Genomic DNA, 23,730 nt, shown 5'->3' on the forward strand with positions numbered 1-23,730 from the left:
TGTAGGCTCGTGTACTGGTGTGGGAATTTGTGTGTTTTTTTTTTTTTTTTTTTTTTTTTTTTTCGGTATAGAAATGTGTGTGGGTGTGTGTGTGTGTGTGTGTGTGTGCATTCTCAGGAGCATGCTGTGTCTGTCAGACAGGGTTTTGCTGACCAGGCGGTTGTACAAGGGCAGAGTGAGGACCACACACACACACACACACTTACACAAGCTGCTACCCATCAGTACACATACATATACACATATAGAGTTTTAGAGCAGCATATGGACTTGTCATGAACATAATGTCTGCAATCCGCTGCTATTTGTAAACAGGCATTTTACACTTGTTGACCATAAGGATTCGACATGTCGTTTTCGGGTTTTTTTTACTGTCCCCCTTCTTCTTATTTGTGACATACAAGAAAGTACAAAACACCATGGGATGCATTTTCTTCCTACAGGTGACATTGCTGGTTCTTGCGGCGATCCGGGCATTCCCTCCCACGGCTCAAGGGAACAGACGGATTTCAAGATCCGTTCCAAGGTCTACTTCACCTGCTCAGAGGGCTACGAGCTCATTGGGTCTGCAGAGAGAATGTGCTTCCCCAACGGGACGTGGTCCGGCACTCAGCCCTTTTGTAAACGTAGGATGAATGTGGATAATTCCTCCCCATCGACCTTACTTCAGCCATTTTTAGCACATATGTTTTTCCCCAATAATCACGGGATTCTATGTCGCGTTTCGTGCAGCCATTCAGTGTGGAAATCCCGGCACTCCCAGTAACGGCAGAGTCTTTCGCCTTGATGGGACGACGTTCTCCCACTCTGTCATCTACTCCTGCATGGATGGTTACCTGCTCACTGGTGCCACCACCAGGCTGTGCCAGGCCAACGGGACATGGTCGGGGGCACAGCCAAACTGCACTAGTGAGTAATCTGCTTTGCTTTCCCCATATTACAAAATGTTTTTGTACTTTTTTAAATTCTTTTGTATCTTGGCACATAACTACAAACTTTATTATTAACTAAGATTTTTTTTTTTTTTTTTTTTTGAAAGACCAACACGTTTTGAACATTGGAGAAAAATGCTTCTGAATGAATACTTTGTAGAAGCACATTTTGCCCCAATTACAGCTGCAAGTCTTTTGGGATATGTCTCTTCCAGTTTTGCAAATTGACATACTGAACTTTCGTTTCATTTATTAACCCTCCCACAGTCCCGGAGGTGGTGAAGTGGACACCTTGTATGCTTTACGTTTTGTTTGTTTATCTAGGGTTTTTTTTAAATGGTTTTGGGAACTGACGGGATACCCCCCGTCACTTCTCCTTTGTTCAACCTTGACATCTGCCTCGCTTTTTCTGAGCGCCAAGTTAGGACTGCGGGGTGGTTAAGGGAAGAAAGATATCCAAAACCAACCTGGCCCCATGTAAAAAGTAATTACCCTCTTTGTTGAATCATGAATTAGCTATGATCAAAGTACATTTTTAAAAAGCTGAACTCAATTTCACAAGCCAATCCCATGCCTGATTATTACCCGACCTGCAGATATGATAAATAATTTAAACGGAGCCTCTCTGCTGGTTAAAAGTCATTTGCCTCTGTCAGTCTGCGGAGGTTACAACACAATTCCTAGGAGTTTTGGAAGCCTCAAACTAAAGTGAGGGCCAAAATCCACAACTGGAACAAACATGCAGCAGGGATGAACCTTCTCAAAACCCTTATGGTTAGGGTCAGCGACTCAACAATGAGAAAGAGAGACTGGGCAAAACATCATCCAAAGACTTCCATGGTCAAAACCACAGCTGACCATAAATGACACAAAAAACTCTCCTTACATTTCCTAAAATAAAACTTCTTGATGAGCCCCGAAACTATTGAGAAAATATTCTGTGAACTGTTGAGAAAAAGAGAAGCATTTCGGAAGGTGTGCATCCCATTACGTCTGAACTAAAACTAGTAGTACAGAAATAGACCATCACACCAAAGTCAAAGTTGGTAGAGATGGTGAGAGGGGATGGATCTGCTTTATCAACATTTCACATAGAGATATAAGAATAAACGTAAAGTAAAATGCATGACCAACATTCCCGATTCTTATTTTTCAAAAAATAAATAAATAAAACCAAGCATCATTTTCCTTCTATTTCACAGTTATGCATCCTTTCTTGTCTGTCACATAAAATTCCAAAGTTACATATCCAAGTCTGTGGTTGGAACAAAGCAAAATGGAAAAAAAAAGACAATGAGTGTTTGCAAAGTACTGCATAGTTATTTGCAGATGAGTAAACGTCTGTACAATATGTTTCTATTTTTCTTTTTTTTCAGTTCCAAGTAACTGACAGCAAAACAATTTGCATTTTTCTACAGTTCAGCTGTGAACATTCAGACAAGACGACCAGGAAGTTAGAAATTTCATTTAGAAATTCAGCTTTAGAGGACGGCAAGAAAGTTGAGAACAAACAGCGAGGAGAAAGATAAAGAGAGAAGTGGTTTTATTCGGTATTACCTGGAATAAATCTATGCGTGGACTCTTGAGTCGAACGCAGCAGCGGCTGTGATCGATACGTTAACGATGTAACTGAAAAAAAGATTTTAATCAAAATACCAAAATGTCAAGTGCTACTTTCAGTTACAGCTATACGAGCTGGCATCTCCCCCCTCAACGTTCCAAGCATTAATCAGAGCCTCTTCACAAACACGAAAGTCATCCAAAGCGCCTAGACAGAAGTTTTGAGAGCTAAAAGGAAAGGGCTCTTTCAGATCAGATTCTTTAGATGGCCAGCAAAAGAATCTGATCTGCACCTCTCCTGCTGGCCGTCTTGGCATAGCCTCAGCTGCATGTAAAACAGTTAGCGGCTGAATGTGCAGTCTAAACTATAATTTATGCAGTACAGTTAGCTGCAATTAAGCCGCTAACATTTCCAAACTGCTTACGCGGATCACTGTACGAGTTGTTCTCCACAGCCCTTTGTGACACTGCTTCATGCCCAGTTTGAAATGACTCTGCAACACTATAAGGTCTGAATAATGAAATAAAGCTCAAATATTTATGCTCCTGCTTCTCATTTTATCGCGCGGCATGAATAACCTTGATCGTTGTTTACTTTGGCTAATTTGCTTTTTGAACCCGGAGGGAAACCTCCGACAGAGTAAATAACCATAAAATATAAAAAGTCTCTTCCTGTGTGAAATATGACCGAAGCCATGCTTGAGCGAGTGTTAGTCAGAGCGCCGCGTTTCCGGTGCGCTCGCTCGCGTGGCATTCAAAGATCTATGCAATAAACGGGCCCCGATGCACATCGCAGAGGAGCTTGCAGATATTAATTGTGTCTGGAAAAAGGACTTTCTTTCCGAGGGACATCTGGCATGATCTTTATGGTTCCCCATTTCTACTGACATTTCTGACTTTTAATGCATTTATGTAAAGAAATAAGCCATGAAATATCCAGCCGGGCGGGATAAAAGGACAAAGACACAGAAGTGCTGAGAAGCCTAAATCTAGAATCAGGGCTTCCTGGAAGTAAAGACAGTTTATAAGAATGTCTTTCTTAAAGGGAAAATGGCTGGCTTTTACAGTAGATTACACCGCATCTATTAAGAGGCATGACAGACTGTGGGGCGGGTTTAAAAGCAGTAAAACTGCCTATTAGACTATGAAGGACAGTGGCCCAAAAGTACTGTCTGGGGAATTCTAATACTCCTTAAAACCATCCCAGGACAACCACAGCCATCATTTCCCAGATCCCTTTATGAGCTGCACATTTAGATAATATGCAGCCCGTAAAGGGATACGAAATGTATTATTAAAATGTATTTAGTGGAAAAAACTAATAGTTACAAAATGAATCACATTATAAAGTATCCTTTTTATCAAAAAAAAATAAATAAATAGTATTATTAATGCCATAACACAACTTGTCCCAGGAGAAATATTCAGCTTGTTTACACCTTCTATGTTTTTTATGTTTTATATTTTGTTATTGTTGCCTATTTGTGTTGCCTACTATGGTGTGTGCTGCTGCCTTTCTTGGCCCGGTTACCGTTGTGAAAGAGGTCTTAATGTCAGTGTTTTTTTTTGTTTTTATCTGGTTAAATTGAAAAAGGAAAAAAAGCGCAGATTTAGTTTAGCAGGCATAACTCAAAAACGCTTTTTTCATTTGCTTAAAAGCAGCAGGTTCCGTTACGATTTATGTTTCTTTCGTGCTTTTGAAGATTTTGAGGATTTTTGGTCGTTGGGCATGAAAGTATCTCTTTCTGTGACTCGCTCAGAGGTAAACCAGCTTGTTTTACGTCAGCGCCATGTTTGCCCTCTCCCACAGTGATAAACTGCGGGGATCCTGGCATCCCGGCCAACGGCCTTCGCTACGGTGAGGATTTCACTATCGGACAGAACGTTTCCTTTCAGTGCCAGCCGGGCTACAGGATGGAGGAGGACGGGTCGCCTATGAGGATGTGCACCCAGAACGGGACGTGGGGTGGAAACATGCCCATATGTACAGGTAAGTATTTTGAGTCAAGAATCTTAAAAGAAAACGTCTCAAAAGGCTTTTTAGCAATAATGTGGCTTCAGTGAAATGTTTCAAATGCTTATTTCCCAGCGGTGACCTGCCCGACTCCCGCCGCCATCAGCAACGGCGTACTGCAGGGCAGTGACTTCGAGTGGGGCAGCAGCGTGAGCTACAGTTGCTCACCGGGGTACGAACTCTCGTTCCCGGCCATCCTGACCTGCGTATCCAACGGCACCTGGAGCGGCATGCTTCCGCAGTGCCTACGTAAGAATTACATCATGTTCACGCGCTTCGCTGGCACATTTCAAGCACCGGCCTTTTGAATTCCTGACACCAGAACTGTGAAATGTGTTACGTACGTCTTTGCGCTTGCAGCCAAGTTCTGTGGCGACCCAGGCACGCCAGTCGGTGGCTTCAGAGAGGGTCGGAGTTTCATTTATCAATCCGAAGTGTCCTTCAGCTGCTCTCCACCTCTGATACTGGTCGGCACGGCAACCAGACTTTGCGAGAACGACGGCACCTGGAGTGGAACTCAACCACGCTGCATCGGTAATTTGCACGACTGGTTCACCATGCAACCGTAAAATCACGGAGAGCGGAAGACTTGTTCAAAGCTTAAGTCAAAAAAGTTATTTTTGTGCGAGGACTTGATTTTGGAGGAAAAATTAAGAAAATATGTACATTTTCCTGACATTTTACTCACCTGTACAAATACTTTTGTTTATCTCTTTGACCATTTCATGTGAACTCCATCAATCTATATTGAAATAATTCGTATCTAAATGTTTTTGAGTCGGGTCATTCCGAAACGACGCACAACTTTTACAGCAGTCGATGTACACGTAATTTATAAGCCAAGCAAAGCTTACTTTTAGAATGGTCATAGTATATCTAAACAGTTTTGTATTGCATTAATGTTGACTTGAGAGACACCAGCAGCATGCGCAAACCTGTACAGTCTTAGCTTGAGGCTCAGGCCGGACTGACGCTGGTAGTTATCCGGAGTTTGTGACGAGTGAGGATTCGTGACGGTATCCGCTGAATTCCTCCTACTATTTTTCAACCGCAGTGCATTTCACTTTTCACTCAGCTGCCAGTAGGTGAAAGACGTAGCAGGAATATAAAGAGAGACGCGGCGATCATTATGATGGAGCAGAAAGCCTCATCTGGCACTCGCAGGCTGTTCTAATTAAGAGAAGATGATTCATCCAGAACCTCCTGCAGTGTAATATATGATGCATTAATGTGTAAAAACAAGAAACACCGGTCCACGTCAACACAAGCTGACGTGGACTGGTCAACTTATTATTTTTAATATTTATTAAAAACAATGTTAATATTTTTAACAAGCAGCAAAGTGCTTGCGAAAGATTGAATTCATTGTGGAATTTTTGCAAAACGTCAAAATTTTGATATGAGCTACTCCACATCTAATATTTAGACACATGTCGCTTAGCAATATGCAAGGAAATATTTTGTTTTGTTAAGCCATCAACAAGCTTGCAGCATAATTCTGAGAGGATAAACACAAAGCTAGAGTGGCAACAGGTGAGTGTGATTACGACACCAACAGCATGATGTCACCACCTGGATACTAGTTGGTAGTCTTAATTGGTTCAACCATCTATCCCAAATGGTCACTCTCATCTGAAAGGAAATTAGTCATGATATGCAGGAACAAAGCAGGAAGCGCACAGACCAAGTCCCATTATAAACTCGAAGATGCTGGAAAACCAGTAAGTTTGACATCGACACAGGCTCGGTGGGGGGCGACCAAGGCAGAAGCCCCTTGCTAAAAACAAAAAAAAAATCAACACCTTCAAGTGCGAATCAAATTTGCAGCTGCCCACTTGGACAAGCCGAGTGCCTTTTTGGGGAAAATGTTTCATGATCAGACGAGACGAAGATCGAACCGTTGGGCCACTTTGCCAGGAAGAACACGTCTAGTAGGGAAGATGAGACCCAAGAACGCTACTCTATCTAGCGAGCGCGATGGCAGCAGCCTGCTGCGCTCTGGTTCACTGCCAGAGGTATTGGTACACTGCGGAGGGGAAGAAACCTCAGATCAGCAGCCAGGCGGTTGAAAATTGGACGTGACCGAATGTTACAACAGGATAACGAACCCAACTTTTGCACCCACCTGGGGTTGATGAGAAATTCACAGTGTAATTCAGCGCATCCTGAAAAAACAACAGTTTCAATAAATTACACTAATGTCCATGTTGAGTGCATGTAAAACTCTGAACAGAACAGACGGCATTTCTATTAATTCTTCTAAGTAAATCTCCAACTCTTTGTGTTAAAAAACATTGTGTTAGTACAATGTTTTTTTTTTTTTTAATGTTTCTGTCTATTGATTTATGATTCAAGTTATTGCTCTTCAAGACTTTGTGAGTCATTCGTCATCATTCATTCATCTCCGTACGAGCTGGAGCCCAACAGAGCTTCCTCAGGCGGGAGGGGGGGTATCCTCCCCACTTCAAAGTCTGGGATCAAATTAAAAGGCACCACACTTCAGAGACAGATTTCCAGAGAGGTTGTTCTTGTAGAGTAAATATCTTGCTTTAAATAACGTATCACGGCGCAGTAATGCAGACGGGTGTTTAATGCCGCCCCTCTGCTGTACGTACGCTCGCCTGTTGTTTATGCCACGGCGGCGCACTCGCACAAAATTATTTTCAGACTTCTGTGGCTGAACGGTCTCGCTTTGTTGTTCTTTTTTTTTTTTTTCTCTGCTAATTCTCAGTCTGTTCACTCCCCTGTCGGTGTGGAACCTATCAGACACACGTCGTTTGTGCCACCAGTTAATTAGCGCCGGTGCCTAATTATCACCATTACGCGCCCGTTATTACACAGGCAACGGCCACGATTCAGTCTACGCGCGGGTCTGTTTTCGCTGAGCAATTTCTGCTCGGTGAAAGTAAAAAAAGTTTTATTGAAATCATGGCGAGTAGCGAGTGGAAGCTCATCTCAGAGATTCCTGCTAATGAAAAGGCAACCTTTGGCAGGAGCCTTGACGGATTCCAAACAAGAGAGATCAAGCAAACGGTAATTTTTTTATTTTTTGAGATTGGCAACTTTTCTTGATAAAACTGCTTTTTTTTTTTTTTTTTTTCATTTACCGGGATCAATATTTTTGCTAGGCATTAAAACTTTTTAAAGCCTTGTGAATGTGTAATCACAGCTCGTCAATTGGCTGGCCCCCTTTTTTCCAGCTGCACCGCGACTCACTGAAAGCACTCCAGCGGACTGTTTCACAAAGGTCATTTGCGACTGCGCAGATTGAATATTATGGCAGCACGCTATTTCACAAGTCATTGTCACTAACAAATTGCACATCTGTATGCTCTTGACTGAGCCGATTGGCACTTGATCTTCTGAATGAAAAGTATCAAAACCGGTTTGTGGGGGGAGTTAGGGGGGGGGGGGGGAACCAGCCTATATGTTGATTTCGATGACAACACATGAAAATAGGCTGTTCATCTACAGTCTGCTCCTTTTTTCTGCATTGAGTGTGTACATATGTGCATTTTTTTTATAAAATTTATTTTCAATCTAGTACTTGTACTCACGCATGTGACAGTGCAAGGGAAATAAATAAATAAATAAAAATAAATGTACAGGGTTCCAGTGCAGTCTGGGAAAATAATGGGAATTTGACTAAAAATATTTCTAAATCTCAGTGTTTTTGGAAAAAGAAAATGTACATGCTTTACTTTTTCTTATAACCGTGTTTCTATGGAATCTGGATGGTGGGCAACCAGAATGGGAAAAGGAATAAAGGAGCTATGAGTGTTTTTTCAGCACATACTACCTGAGAACTCGAGGCTTTGCAGCTGAGAATAGTTTAAGGGACGTTTTTTTATTTATTTTTTTTTTTTAGTTCAATTCAACAGGGATCTAGGAGTTCCCTTTTAAAGAAACCACACCAAAAGTGTTTGCTTACAAGTGAGGCAACGGCGGTACAGGCTGTGACTTTGAGCGTTGAGTAAATCACCACCACACATCCAGCTTCAATCCAGCTGCCGCTGACCATGGATTAGAAGTGAAAGACAACAGCAGACACCGAGCATGTTTCCGATGGGTTTTATTTTCACGACGGACCGCCTCACAGACGCGCATTCGATCCAGGGCGAGCGAGTATGAAGACGAGTTGTGACCGGTTCAAGGTTTCTGTTGCCGGAACAGACTTCCAGCTTCCCTTCGTAGCCCACTGATAAGATGTGCTGCGCATCTAACACTTTTACAGCCGCAGTAAAGTCTAATGTTGCCTGTAAAATTGATGATCTAAAAATAGGAGGCCTGCCTGTGAAGTGCAGATGTAAGGACTCAATCTTTGACTTCTGGGAAAAGACGAAACCTTTCGGCTTACGTAATTAGTTTACAAGTTTGACGCTGTTGCTCATTCGTGAGCGAGCACACACAAAATACAGCGTGATTCCCTCTGCTGCTGCTGCTGCTGCTTTTTTTTTTTTTTCCCTGCTGGAAATGTGTTCAAAAAGGAGTGCTGAGTGTTAGGCGCATGTCTGCAGTGGTGATTTATTAGTGTGTGATTGCAGCTGTATGTTAGAGTGTGATGTGTATTACGATGTGACTGAACCAGAATGAGTTTTGAGGCAAAGCAGCCTGCTCTTTAAATAAGACAGACGAGGCAATGGGGGTGGGTGGGGGGAGCAGAGACGGAGATAGTGGCGTAGAAACAGAGAGGAAAAGAGCGGTTACAAAGAAGAGAGAGAAGGAGGGCAAAAAAAAAAAAAACAGAGTGAGGAAGGAGAGCGGATAGAGAAGTACAGGAAGACGAAGGCTGAGAGTGAATCTGTCATTTTGGAAGCTGTATTGAATCGAGCTCTGCGTCAGGATGTGCTCTACATGCTGATGACCCTGCCACACACACACACACACACACACACACACACACCCACACCCAGCCGCGCGCGCGCGTGCTCTGTCAGAGGCAGAAACTCTAAAGGCCTCCCTTCGTTTTCTCGCGATGCACTACTGCCCCCTGCTGGCTCGACGGCGCTCACAGCTCCCTGTTACCATGACAACAGGGGAGAGAAGTGGAGAGTTTTAAGGAGAGGATTTAAAAATGTTGCAGTTAATTTATCTTTCTCCTGGATTTGTTCTTTTCTCTGTGTGTGTGTGTGTGTGTCGGCTCACGCTGTACACTCTGCTTTGCAGAACCAACCAAAACCAGCTGCGATAACCCGGGAACGCCTCGCTACGGCTCCCTGAACCGGACCTTTGGTTTTAAGGTAAAATATCTGCCCTGACAAGCCGACTCCAAACTCGCCTCCATGCCCAACTGGTTGATTTAATCTGTGTATTAAATTGGTTTTATTTTCTGATTTGCAGTAAGAAGTCAAATGTATTTTTTGTATGTTTTATTAGTGGCAACAAATTGCACATGAATTTGTCGTGGAATGTTATGTGATGGTGTAGCAGATCGGCACAAACTTAGTGCATAATTATGAAGTGTAAAAAATAGTTAAACTGCTTTTGCAATTTTAGCTTCAAGTTTTTTGGCGTAGGTCTAACAGCTTTGAGACTGCCGTTTTTTTGCCTTTTTTTTTTTTTTGCAAAATAAATCCAAACACAGAATGGAAGGAGAACATCTTTAAACATCAGTTTTCACCAATTCAGTAGGTTTGCGGTTTTTATTCCACTTGGACTTTGACTGTTCTTTGATTTTAAACTCTGGCATCATAGCTTTGACTGTATATTTAGGATTCCTGTCCTCTTGCAAAGAGAAGCTACATTAAGTAGCTTAATTAAGCTAATTAATTAATTAAGCTACATTAAGCTACATTAAGTCTCAGGTCTTCCCTCCAGAAATGATCTACACTTAAAAAAACAACAACAAAAAACCCAGCTATAACCAGTTTTCCTGTCCCTACTGAAGAAAAACATCCTTAAATCACGATGCTGCCACCGCTATGTTTCCCAGTGGGGATGGTGTGTTCAGAATAGAAATGCCCACAATGGGGAAACTGAAGACGGAGAACTGCTGGAACGTTCTGCCTTCTCACTCGGCGCCGGAAGCTTCAGACGGATGACGAATCGTGCTAGTTTTTCTTTACCTCCTTTCGCATGTTGGCTTCATACAATACATCACTTAGGTAAAACAGGACCTCTTTAGATTTTGTCGAACAGAATTCGTTTTCCCCGGTCTGTTGTGTTCCTTGGCCTTCATGATGCTGTTTGTTCACTTACAAACCTCTGAGGTCTTCACAGAACAGCTGCGTTTACCCTGAGATTTCATGGCACACAGATCAAATATAAATCAGATCACTCTTTTCACATTTGTATTTGTTACACGTTTTAAAGCCACTTATTATTTTCATCCAACTTTACTTTTTTGTGTTTTTTGTTTTTGTTGAGCACTAACTTTGTGTTGTGCCATAAAAAAAATCCCAACAAAGTTTGAGGTTGTAACGTGAAACATGTGAAAAAGGGAAAGAGGACTTTTACAAGGCACTTTAAGAAGTACTTACCAGCCTAACTCAGTCTGTCCCTCCTTAAATAAACTCAAGACATTCCTCATAGTGTCAGGTACCCTCCGGAGAGGAGGGTACCTTCGCACCGCAGCCAAACAAAACACCGCTCGTATTTCGTTGTTTTTATGTCTTTTTTTGTGCTCAGGTGGGGAGCGTGGTGTCATTTCAGTGCCAGTCGGGTCATTTGCTTCAGGGATCGTCATCCAGAACCTGCCAACCCGATCTGACGTGGACTGGGACACAACCCGAGTGCATACGTAAAGAAACACATATGTTGGCTCTTTGTCTGTCCACTCTAAGCCTTTACTGACCCTCACCGAAGATGGAAAGAAAAAGAAAAAAAAAAGAAAAAAAATCATGTTTTGTACCTTGCAGCCCACGCCTGTAAGCAGCCGGAGAGCCCGCTCCATGTGGACGTGGTGGGGATGGATCTTCCCGGATTTGGCTACACCTTGGTGTACAGCTGTCAGCGCGGGTACTTCCTGGCGGGCGGCTCCGAGCACCGGGTCTGCAAGAGTGATAGCACTTGGACGGGAAAGATGCCAATATGTAGAGGTGCATGATTCACTTCTCTGCCTCTCAGTGGCCCCATCAGCATTAAATGCATTTACTTTATTGTCCTATGCTGAGCTGATTCTCTTGAGTGAAGAGAGAGGAGCACTTGAACGTGTCTAGCTCAAAGCTAGATATATATTTACTGGTGGGGTGGACAGATGGTGTACAGGATAGAGGGTAAAGGATTTAATATAAAGTGATATAAGAAAATAAAAAAACATCTGTGTTGTTTTGTCCCTTTGCAAGGTTGGCAGGTTGTACGTTTTTACACACGGTAAACAAATAAATAGGAACAAGGACTCTGGAAATCTGAGTCTGGAAAAGTATTGAATTTGGCCATGAAAATGTCTAAGAAACATCACATTTCATTGGAAGCCTCCCGCATAGCAAAGTTGAAGGTAATGCTTAACTTTTAGTTTTGAGGCTTTTAAAATGTCAAAATTGCAGATACTTTGTGGATGAATAACTCATCAAAACAAACATGCTGTGCTTAATTTTTTAATTAACTGAAACCTCTTTTTTATTTAACTTTACAAAAGGAAGATGCATTTGAAAAGGCCAGTTCCTTTTCAAATGCATCTACAACCAGTCAAGAAATGAGCATAAAGCAAAAATGTCTACAAGCTCCTAGAAAAAGCTGCATTTTTCTTATTCTGTTTTTTTTTAATCAATCCACCAAGGCAGCCACCCCGTCGTTACCCTGAAGATCTTTTTTTTTTTAAAGTGAGGTGCTTTCTGATCCGAATTGGGATTCCAGAACACAGGCCGTTCTCTATAGCGTGTTTTTTTTTTTTTTTCTTTTCCTCCCTCATTGAAAACAATGGCTGCATCTTGAAAGGATGATCTCAGCTGCTCTCAGCCCATCAGAGCTCAGGCCTTTCAGCTGCTTTTTAAATGGGTCCAGTATGCACAACAATTATTGGTCGTGAACTCTGTTTGCATTGCTCCGCTTATGAATTGCTCGTTAAAGAGGTTTATTTTGTCTGACCCTTTTCAAAATGCTCCTCGCTCATTATGCACATGTGTGACTCAGAGTGACTGGTCCTGAATTCTGATGTGGAATGCTTTCTCCGAGGAAAAGTTTTGGACCTCATTGGAAATCCCTGCAAATTCAGCATGACCAATTTTTATTTATTTATTTATTTATTTATTTATTTATTTATTTTTTTATTCATGGCTTGAAAGTTTGCCTGAATATTTTGTCTCTGCCTTGTGAATGCGTAGCTGGAGAGAAGAAGAAACCTGTGAAACCGGTACCGGGAACACCCAGCCCAAAACTTAACGGTCAGTTCTCTCAGTCTGTCTCCATGTTTATCAGTCCGTTTGTCTGTACGTCCATCCGTCTCCCTGCTGTCCATCCAGTCGGCACTGAAAGAGTACCATTTTCCTTTACTCATATCCATCCTCATTTCTTCTGTTCCAGTCTGGTTTTAGTGCATGGTTCAATAGATTCTGCTGTGCTCCTTTTCACTCTACTCAGTTTTGCACCACAGGGTTTTTTGTTTTTTTTTTCTCGCGCCTTTTTGTCAATTTGACAATGCTTTAACACACTTCTTCCTAGTTCTTAATACTTTTTTTTTATCTAACTTTCCAAAAGGAAGACAAACTTCTGTAATGATCTTGCTTTCCTTTTTGTTATAGTTTTATTAGCTGCTGTTTCTGTAGCTTGTTTAATTCTAAATACACATGGAAAATCAACAAGCATCCTTAAGCAAAGATCAAGTGATTGTGTTGCTTCATTCACGTTTTGATATAGGGTGAGAACTTTAAATTTGAAAAAAGAGCCCCCTTTAATACGGAGAGGGCAAAAGCAACTTTCCATATGTTGTGTAGTTAATTGAGATTTGGCTCCTGTGAGACTAGTTTTTTTTTTTTTTTTTTTTTTACTTACCGGGAGGCAAGATGTGATTCTACATAGACACAGTTCTATAAAGACTTGCAACTCTGCCCAGTAAACTGAGGAGAAGCTCCAGGGAGGCTGAGGCCAGAGAAAATAAATGACCTCTTCTGCAAAGGCCCATCCAGAATGCACCACCAGCTGCAGGGGAAACAACAGCACAAGGACAGACCTATCAATACAGGAGACAAAGCAATACTGGAGAGACATGTAGAAGGAGGCACGTTCCCCATACTAGGGACCCGCAAGTTCACGCTTCACCAAAACTGGTTCAAAGTTCACTTTTCTTACATTAAAACAGCTTTAAAGTTTCATAGCTTTATTGTGCGTTAAAACACCACGCTGCTCTACATGTGTAAATCGTCCCCCCCCCCCTCCTCCTCATCAACAGACGGAGGAATATGAAACATTCTCAAGCCCAGGAGGGCGATTACTTTTTATTACAATAAAATCTACTTCCAAAACGTACAAATTCGTTGCACTGTGTTCACGATAATGTGCATAGAAATACACATTGAGAATTTAGATGTAAGACAGCTAAGGTAGTTTTATATAAAAAAGAAACAAAAAGGTTTGAGTCAAATGCTCTCAAAAATATACTAGAAGTAAAACAGTTTGACAAGAAAGCAGGACTGTGGAGCCAACTCCTCATCTTTTTTTTTTCTTTTCTTTTCTTGTAGTTCCAGACGATGTTTTTGCTCCTAACTACATATGGAAGGGTTCCTACAATTACCGGGGCAGGAAGCAGCCGATGACGCTGAGCATCACCAGCTTTAACTCCACGACCGGGAGAGTCAACGTGACGCTCAGCAACGGCAACCTGGAGCTGCTCCTGTCAGGCATGTTGCGTCGTCGCTCAACTCTAAGCACTCCATGAATACCTTCGTAAGGGGATCTATGCACTGTGATGAGGATATGTGATGGTAATACATCAAGTTTATGCTACAGCGCTACATAGCTGCTGCATTGATTCATGGGTAATACAGTAAACACACGCTCGGACGCTAAATGCGGTATCGGGCTCCTTCTGGCAACACTTTTACGGATGCACGCCGCTTTTTAACGGCGGATTATTGTTGTTGTCTCGCGTACACAAACACGCACACTCACACGCGTGCTTTCTCCGAGTCCCTTAATGGTGCCGGTCGGATTTGAGACCCTGACGCGGCACGCGTCTTGTCGAAGCTCGAATTGGTTCCAGAAGTAGCAGGGAGCAACAAGAACTATATCTGAAATCCGTGCTGCAATCACGCTTTTATTGTCTGTCGCGTGGCTCAAAGGCACAGCTTTAGATCAATACCGGCTAAAGCTGCACTTTTCGTCGCCGCGCCCGAGTTGCAGCTGCTTAAAATCCGCATGTTTTCCCCTCCGAGTCGTGCTATTAAGGCAGCTGTTCAGCATTTTAAACATAAATAGCATGTCTGCGTGCTGAGCGTAAAGCTGGGATCTAAATATGCTGACACATTCACAGTACTGCTTAGCATAAAGACTAGAGTTATGGGAAAACAGGCGTCTCTGCTTAAGATGAAAAACATCCCGACCAACACCTCTAAACCTGTCTTATTGATGGCATATATCACAATGATGATGTGTGATATTACTGCACGTGCACATTTCTGTCTAAATATGCTGTCAGCATTCAGCCAGGTGCCTCTATGTCTTTTTAATCAATGTTAATTTATTATACAGCTGTATCCGAGGTGTTGTTCTCTTTTTATGTCAGTATAAAACATCTCTCTGCAGATAAACAGGGAAGGTGCACGGATTTCATTAATGCTCCAGGGAAAAAGAAACACGTGCTGATCAATCTAATGATTTACAAGCAAGATGTGAAATCCTCTTGTTATAAATCATGGGGATTTAAAAAAAAGAAAAAAAATGTTTTTTTTTTCTTTTTTTTTATGGCTTTTCAGGAGTTTACAAGGCTTCAGAGGCCAGGCTTTTACTTCTGATGCATCAGGTGAACTATGTTAACCAGGGAAGCCAACTGAAAGATTCAGCCATCTCTCCAGCCAAGATCATGGAGGACTCCTGGACTATGGATGGATATGTAAGTTTACCATTTATACATTTACCAGTCTGTATATGTGTTTATATCTAGGCTGAAAGGTGTGGCATGTAGCGGTTAGTGGGCTTTAATTTGGTGCTTTGAAACATGATTAACTGATATTTGTCAGAGGTTTGAAAGATTATTGTTTTTAACCCCCAAATTTATCAACACCCAACTATTGTGTGTGCATTACAAGCACCTTTTTTTATAAATCACACGTATACCATTTTATTTTATTGTCTGTCTTTAAGAAATAACAGATTTTTTTTTTTTATTGTTTTTGTAAAAAGCACAATTTATCGTGTAATATTTGGAGGATTTTACCTTTAGAACAAACACTGTGTTACTTATCCACTTACAATGAGTTATACACTCATTGCTGTATAAAAGTGATCACTCACCTTTCTGCCCCAGGTATCAGCAGAGCCTGATGGGTCCACCTACGTGTTCCAGGGTTTCATTCAGGGAAAAGACTACGGACAGTTTGGACTACAAAGACTGGGTACTTGTCTCGATAGCGCCTTAAGTATTTCTGAAAGTCAGCATTAAGTGTTGAACTTCGTGGAAAAGCTTCTTGAAACATATTACCGTACCTACTCTGAAAACTGTTGTTTTCAGTCTAATGGTCATTTTAACTGCAACTTATCTGCAAAAAACTGACCCAAGTCATGTAGTTCAGAGGACAATTATTCCTGATGCTGACCAAATGTATGAATTTGAAGAAAGTTACAGAAGAAGAAAAAAAACTTTAAAAATGTTCTCACTAAAGTTTTTGGCATTTAACAAATAGAAAAAATTTAAAGACGAGGAGAATTAACGCTCTCCTTGTCCCTAGGGTTGCATTTCTTCTACGTCATACAGCACTGTGTGTTGAGCAACGCCATAAAATAAAATTTGCATTAAAACTGGTGGCGTCGACAAAATGTGACAACTTTTTATTGTGCACACTAATATCAGATTAGACTTTCTTTCAAACAACCATCAATGTGTTTTTTTTTTTTTTGTTGTTGTTGTTCTTTTTCCCTCTCTGATAATAAAGCCTGTAGTTTCACCAGGTCATTTTATTTTGTCACCCAGACGGTTTGGACAGCAACAGTAAAGTTTTCTCATTTGTTGCAGGTCTAAACATGTCAGAGAGTCAAAACTCGACACCTCCACAGCTTGGTACCAACAGCAGTTCTGTGGCTATTGCTATTCTGGTGCCTTTCTTCGCTCTGATCTTTACTGGCTTTGGATTCTATCTCTACAAGCAGAGGTAGGCCATGCAAGGAGGAAAAAAAAAAAGAAAAGATGACAAGATAAATAATCCTGCACATCTCCCTTTGAAGAACATGTTCCTGTCAGTTTATAACTACTTTTTCTATATCTTTTATTCAAAAAAAAAGTCTTAAAAAAAAACACAAAGGCATCATTAACATTTTAAGAAGATGCCTAATTTGCGAGAACAAACCCTGCATCGGTGGTTTGATTGCTGAGGTGCTAAGAGACAGCTAAGTCGCTGTCTGCTGCAACACAATCCTTGTTTAGAAGGTGGTAAATTGGATTTTTCCCAGGCAAGGTTAAAGCAGAACTGACTGTTAAGGTTGTTAACAGATGCAGATAACGTCTGTTCTGCTGTTAATATCTGTTTGAGAGAAGGAGAACTTGCTGAAGGGATTAGTTTTGGATGGGCTGTTTGGAATGAGCTTACCAAGAAACACAACACGGTTCTTCTCCTGTATGCTTCAGTGGCTTCATTCATCACTGTCTGCCGGCTGCTTTGGACATTTATGAAAAATAACTGCTGCTTCAGAAACAGCAGTTTTTGATGATTCGAAACCAGGATAATGTTTGTGGCGTTTGTCTTGTTGAGGACCGCGTTTGCTCTTTAACGTAAGTCGAAATGGAGAAAACTAATTTGTGTTATGTAATCAAACGGTAAGAACCCAATGCCACGGCAACGTGCTTCATGGTGTAATGTTGCTGGAATCCAGTGTTTGATCGTCTGTGATCCCCAAACTAACAATCTTACTGTAACGTAATGAAGCGAATTCTAGCCTTTTGATAAACAGTTTTGCATTGCATAAGTATTTTCTTTTTCTTCCAACACTCTCATGTAACTAAAAACCTTCAGTCACACCGGCGTTGAGACAGTTAACGTTTTTGCCATGTTGACTGTTCTTTGATTCAGTTGGACAGGTTTTGGTTTGCATCTTAAGCATTTAGGATTATTTTCACCTGAACAGCCAATCATTTTCTGCTCTTCTTTAAATGTTTTTGATGCGTTCTTCCCTAACAAAGTGCCACCTGTTCGAGATGTTTTTTTGTTTTTTGTTTTTTTGTTGTTTTTTTTTCACAGAATAAATGGCCTTACTAATAGAACAGCACGCTGCTATTTTTTAACGTGCCTCATGCAATAACAACTTAATTACACAGAATCGACAGCGTGCATCTCGTGATTGTTGACTATACCGAACAGTAACGTTATTTCCCGTGGTGAAATATCATTTCTACAAAAGAAAATCTTCTATTTACTTTGAACATAATTGTAGATCCGGACAAGTAAAGATGTCAGTGGAGTTTTGTGTGCGATTTCTGCTATTGCAGATGGTGAAAGATATGTGTATATTGCCATCTCCTTCACTTTTATCTTGTAATTATGTTTCTTTTTTTTTTTTTTCTTTATATTTGCAGAACTACTCCAAAAACGCAGTACACCGGCTGCTCGGTGCACGAAAACAACAACGGCCAAGCTGCCTTCGAGAATCCCATGTACAACACCAATGCCAAAGCTGTCGAGGGAAAGGCCGTCAGATTCGATCCTAATTTAAATACTGTCTGCACCATGGTCTGAGGAGCGGCTGTCCTCAGTCAAAATGAACGACTCGCATTTCTAATGGGACCACAGCTGGTGCAAAGACGGTGTAAAAGGGCAAACTTTACCGAGGCCAAGCATCATGGTGTGTACAAGAACCAACCAACCAACCAACCAACCAACCAACCAACCAACCAACCGATCCTTTCTTTTTGGAAAAGATCCCAGCTCCCAACCCTCGCCCACGCAGAGGAACGACTCTCCAGCTGAAACCAAAATCCAGCGTCGGTTTGCTTAAAGCTGTCAGCATCTAGTGAGAGAAAAGACTGCAAGGTGACAAAAAAAAAAAGCTCCATTTCTATCTCTAACTCAGAGCAAGTTGTAGAAACTTTCTGATCCGAATCTAAATCAGACACACACACACACACACACACACACACACACACACACACACACACACACACACACACACACACACACACACAAAAAATGTTTGAGCTCGTATTTAACCCCGATCGCTGTTTCTAAGACCAACGCGTGCGGGGAAGCCATGACCTGCTGGTTGGTACCCCGCGTTTCACCTCAATTTTTACTTGAAGCAAAGATTGAGAGATCAGAGAAGAGGTGTTCCAGCCGTAATCACACATCAGAAACTGAGGAGAACCTATGACATTATCTAGAAGGGATATATGTCATTGAGGACACTGTGAAAATAAACCGACAGTCAAAAAAAAAATATATATATATAAAAATACTGTCACCAGCAGGATATTGCTGAAGCCAACTAACTGGTTGCGAATACCACGGGAATACATCAACCTCACAAGCAAACGGAACCATCTCCCGTCTCAGTGACAAGCAGAGACTGGTGTTACTGGTCCCTGTTATTTTTTTATTTTTTTTCCTTCTTACATGGAGCCTAAGAAGGCTAATGCTTCTAGACAGAAGCAAAAGTTGCTTTGAAAAGAGACTATCCGCTAAGCGAGGGATGATGATAGGGATGGGGCATCCCTGGAGAGGAAGCTGTAATCCTGACTGAGCTGGGATTAGAGCAAAGTGAAACTTACAAGGAGTCTAAAGTGAAGCTAGCACTAACAGAAGAGATGAGAGACTGACTCGTCTAATGGATAAACTGCCTCTAACGTGATGAAGAAGGCTTCTAACTGAACTGGAAGCAGAGAGAGTAAGTCATTAGCAGGAAAAAAAAAAAAAAAAAGATGAGATCTTACAGTCCTAACGCAACCAATCAGAGCTTGTCTGACCTGAAGTAATCTACTGAGGGAGATCGGCTCTCCTCCTTTATACGAGACGAATCAGATCAGGTCAGTCGGGATATGGCCTGGAGGAGAAGATGTTCCTGATCCTGCGATTTTTACCAAGAGGTTTTGATCGGAAGGAGAGGCTAAACGAAAGCGGAGGACTCCGACGGACTAAAAAAAGGGGAGGAAGCAAAATGACTTTGGGAAATATAAAAAGCTCCAGTACTAAAGCACATTTCGCAAGGAGAGACGGACTAACCCCGGGACAGAAAGGTCCTGTTTTTTGGGTTTTTTTTTTTCCAATCTATCTTTATTCCGAGATAAAAGCAGGGGGCTTACAGGCAGACAGACAGAAACAGGTTTGTAGGCAGGAATCATAAACTAAGAAACAGGTCTAGAAAGTCGGGGCTCTGGCCCTACGTCTGTGGACAGTGTTCCACGTGATCCTGCACTCTGAGAGTGCTTACTTTCTTTGTTTGTTACAGCTGCAGAATCTTCTGATCTGTAAATCTATTGCATATATATCCGGGGAGCATTCACCACCTATATTTTTGTGCTATATATTTACCACAAAGGGAGGGTAAGCGGTGGGGGGTGGGAGGGAGACAGATTATATCAAGAGTTTTTAGAAAAAAAAAGAACTATCGGAGTAAAATACGTTAACAGCTATATGCTTTCCACACTCGCCCACCGACGGTACCGTTGGTTCCACTGCAACATGCATCTGGTTTATTTGGAAATCGTGTCTAGCATGGGGGCCCCCCCCCCCCCCTCACCATCTGTCCTTCTCACTGAAGCAGCCCCAGTAAGTGGTGTTATCATTACGGAGATGCAACGCTTACCAGCAACAATCATACCCTAAACTCACTGACACCTTTTAAAACCCTAAATTCGAGAGATTCTTTGCAGACATTTGCACATTAAAACTCTCAGCACTTTGTACGTGATCATCTATATAGTGCTCTAAAAAAAAAAGAAATATATGTATATATATATATATATATATATATATATATATATATATATATATATATATATATATATATATATATATATATATATATATATATATTTGCCCTCATAGATTCTTCTGGTTTTGCATTTTTGTGTTGGACAGCCATGTTTTTTTTTTATTATCAAACTAATTTTAATACCAGACAAATGATTTCTTGATCCACACCAACATCTAGCTGTCCCTCTCTAGGTGGCAACAGGTGTCGTCAAACATTATAAACATTATAAAAACTTAACTTTGGAGAAAATTTGGCTCACTCTTCTTTGCAGAGTTGGTGTAATTCAGCCACACCGGAGAGGCTTTGAATCCCAGTGACCTCTTTAAAGTCGCAGCACAGCATTTCAATGAGATTAAAGTCCAGACTTTGACTAAGCTATTAAAAAAAAAAATCTTTAGTTTGTTGGATTTGTAGCTGTTCAGATTTGATCTTTGCCCTGCTACTAACTGGAGTGCGCTTCAATTCAATTCCAGGGTTTATATACCAGCTAGTGTTGGCGTTGCAGCACAGCTAGGTTCCACAAGCAGTTAGACAAGTAACAGTTAAAAACTGCTGAGATACTGCCACAAATGTCATAGAACCTAAAAATGATTTATTTTCTCATTTTTCCTGGAATGCCTTGAGATCAAGGCATGGCATATTTCTTTTTTTTTTTTTTTTAGATCTATTAGTCTATTTTGTGGTGTCTTCTCTTTAAATTAATGTCTGGATTTTAGATAGCTGTCAATAATTAGACCCGCATTTCGCTAGAGAAATTAAACTCCGAAAACCTTAATCACATTTAATTTAGAATTGAACTAACCCTACTTGAATACTGGCTTTTTGTATTTCTTCTACTAATCTTTAAAAGTTATTAAAGTTAGTTTGATAATCCAGAACATTTTAGAGCTGCAAAACCAGATGAAATCTGAAAGAAGGCAGACACTCAAAAAAGCACCGTCGAGCCAGAGAAATCAAACACCCTTTAACTTATTAGTGAAAACAGACGTTTCCATTTGGGCAGAAAAATTAGTGATGATTGCTGGTTGCCTGCATTATGTGTACTTTGTGTGACGGCGCTAGAAAACGTGTGTTGTACATTGACATTGCTCTGTTCTTGATTGTAGGTAACGCATCAAATACTGAGGAGGCGTAAAAAAAAAAAAAAAAAACCCCGCAGAGAATCGGTGTAATGACGTGAGATGGAACGTCTGCTCAGAGCAGATAAGAAGGGAAACTATCTAATCTTTTATCTAATGCACCCTCCATACCTATTGTGTAAAAAGCCTTAGTATAAATTAACCTTTGTTACAGTAACAGAATCTCACACTGTCCTTTAAGTCAAGAGGGGGAAACTCCTACTTCATTATTCTTTTTCTAACAAAATCAGTGGTGATACAGTTATTGGCTTCCCTACTGCTAATTGTACAACTGCTATTTGCCAAGAGGACAGTCTTCTAAAATATGTAAGAGTCTAAACTACGTTTTCCAGGGATTAAGGTCTCTCCACTTGGATGGCTAAGGAAGGACCAAGGATGTTGCAACTGGTAAACCATTTTTTTTTAATTGATTTTACTGTAGTTTTGGGATTTTTATGCTACCGTAAGACACCGTGATGAGCCATTTTCTGTTTCCCTTCAGATTTGTTTTTAATCTTCTTGATATTTCAGAGTGAATGATCCTGCATACTCTAAACAGGTTTCCCAAGAACTTTGAAAGAAAGACACAGCACAGTACATTAGTACTTATTTCTTTGGTTTATTAGTTAATCCATCGATTTATTTTAACATTATCTGGACATTTTTAGCAGGGTACCAATAGATAATGACATTGTTGGAAGGAGGCAGCCTTACGATAGCCTTCACATCTGGTGCAGTTAAAAATGTGTCTTGCTTCACAAATATGAAAAAAAAAAAAAAGTTTACAAAACGTCTCTTGTTCTGAACTTTCAGAGTTTTGATCTTTCTGGTGTTCTATGAATTTATTTTCTTTTCATCTACAACAGTTCAGTGAATGTGATTTGAACAATTAGGGGGGGGGGGGGAAGAAACACAATCCAAATAGTTAATTTAGAGTTTCAGAAGCAGATGCTACTGGCTGCAGTTTGGAAGCGAGACAACTGCACACAACGGTTTGAACAGTGAGCTAAACATCCAGATTCACATTTGTTTCAGCAAGTTCTAAGCTAAAAATGATCAAACAGATCAAAACGTTGACCCTTTTTTTATGTATTTTACCTGCAATTCATACAGTTTTGCCTAATTTCATATGGCTAGCTGAATTTATTCTGATCTGCCACATTCTGGTGACACATGTAATGCATCTTTATTATGTGTTCTCTTAATGAAGGTCGTTTGTCTTGCTCAAGGTGCCATGCCACAAACTCTTGCTGGGGGAATACTACACATCATCTTTCTCTCAAATGAGAAAATATAAGGTTTCGAAAATACAAAGGTTGCGCCCGATTCCTAATTGACCAAAAAAATAAATAAAATAGAGCCAAATGTCATCTTCAGTCAAAGCTCAGCAGCTTTTAATGTAAATCCTCCCCCATTCCCCCCAAAAAATGATTTTTTCTGTTTTTGAAGAATCTGTAGAGCAAGTCTCTGATGATAAGTAACTGTGCGCTTTTAAGTGAGTCCAGGTGCCAGGGAGCATGAAAACATCCACTCTTGTTTTTAACACCCCCGCTGCTGTGACCACAGGCGCCAGCTGCCACCAGCCGACACAAAACTCCTTTTAAAGTCATTACTGATTTAAAAGCAGCAGTATAGCCGGGGCTTCTTTGTTTACCCACCCAGCAACCATCCCGCACTTCACTTCACCGATATTTCTTTTCATTACATTTCGGATCGGTCCTTGCTGCTGCTCTTTTTGTGTGTTTTTTTTATTTTATTTTATTTTTTTTTTTTTGCTCACCTTTTTGGTAAGAATCTGACTCAGTGCCTACCAAAAAATAAAAGTCATGGGTTCCTCTGTGCTTTTGTTGTTGTTGTTGTTGTTGTTTTTTTCTGCATGCACACAAGTTCCTGCACACCCCTAATGCCAACACCCTCTTCTTCTCTCCCAACAAGGCTATATATATATTTTTTTCTACGCTTCAGTCTATTTTGCCACAAGCTTTTCCTATGGACTTAGCGCAATAACACCCATGTGATTTCAAAGACTTATAGCCGTTCCTGCCCGGGGACATTG

At 41.0% G+C, this 23,730-nt stretch overlaps 1 protein-coding gene across 1 annotated transcript in view; it reads left to right on the forward strand.

The window, feature by feature from the left end:
- The window catches only part of LOC106945148 (CUB and sushi domain-containing protein 3), a 305,581-nt gene extending 286,862 nt beyond the window's left edge, over positions 1-18,719 (forward strand). Inside the window, exons 56-69 of the mRNA XM_015028609.1 lie at positions 444-626; positions 733-909; positions 4,303-4,482; positions 4,582-4,755; positions 4,867-5,040; positions 9,673-9,746; positions 11,134-11,245; positions 11,364-11,543; positions 12,768-12,827; positions 14,121-14,279; positions 15,354-15,490; positions 15,905-15,992; positions 16,610-16,745; positions 18,164-18,719. Coding sequence (XP_014884095.1) covers positions 444-626; positions 733-909; positions 4,303-4,482; positions 4,582-4,755; positions 4,867-5,040; positions 9,673-9,746; positions 11,134-11,245; positions 11,364-11,543; positions 12,768-12,827; positions 14,121-14,279; positions 15,354-15,490; positions 15,905-15,992; positions 16,610-16,745; positions 18,164-18,323 — 1,994 coding nt within the window. The 3' untranslated portion in view covers positions 18,324-18,719. The remainder of the gene's footprint in view (positions 1-443; positions 627-732; positions 910-4,302; positions 4,483-4,581; positions 4,756-4,866; positions 5,041-9,672; positions 9,747-11,133; positions 11,246-11,363; positions 11,544-12,767; positions 12,828-14,120; positions 14,280-15,353; positions 15,491-15,904; positions 15,993-16,609; positions 16,746-18,163) is intronic.
- The last annotated feature ends 5,011 nt before the right edge of the window (positions 18,720-23,730 follow it).

This window comes from Poecilia latipinna, unplaced genomic scaffold, assembly GCF_001443285.1.
Source record: "Poecilia latipinna isolate Pla-1442-1.1 unplaced genomic scaffold, P_latipinna-1.0 Scaffold130, whole genome shotgun sequence".
Classification (NCBI taxonomy): domain Eukaryota; kingdom Metazoa; phylum Chordata; class Actinopteri; order Cyprinodontiformes; family Poeciliidae; genus Poecilia; species Poecilia latipinna.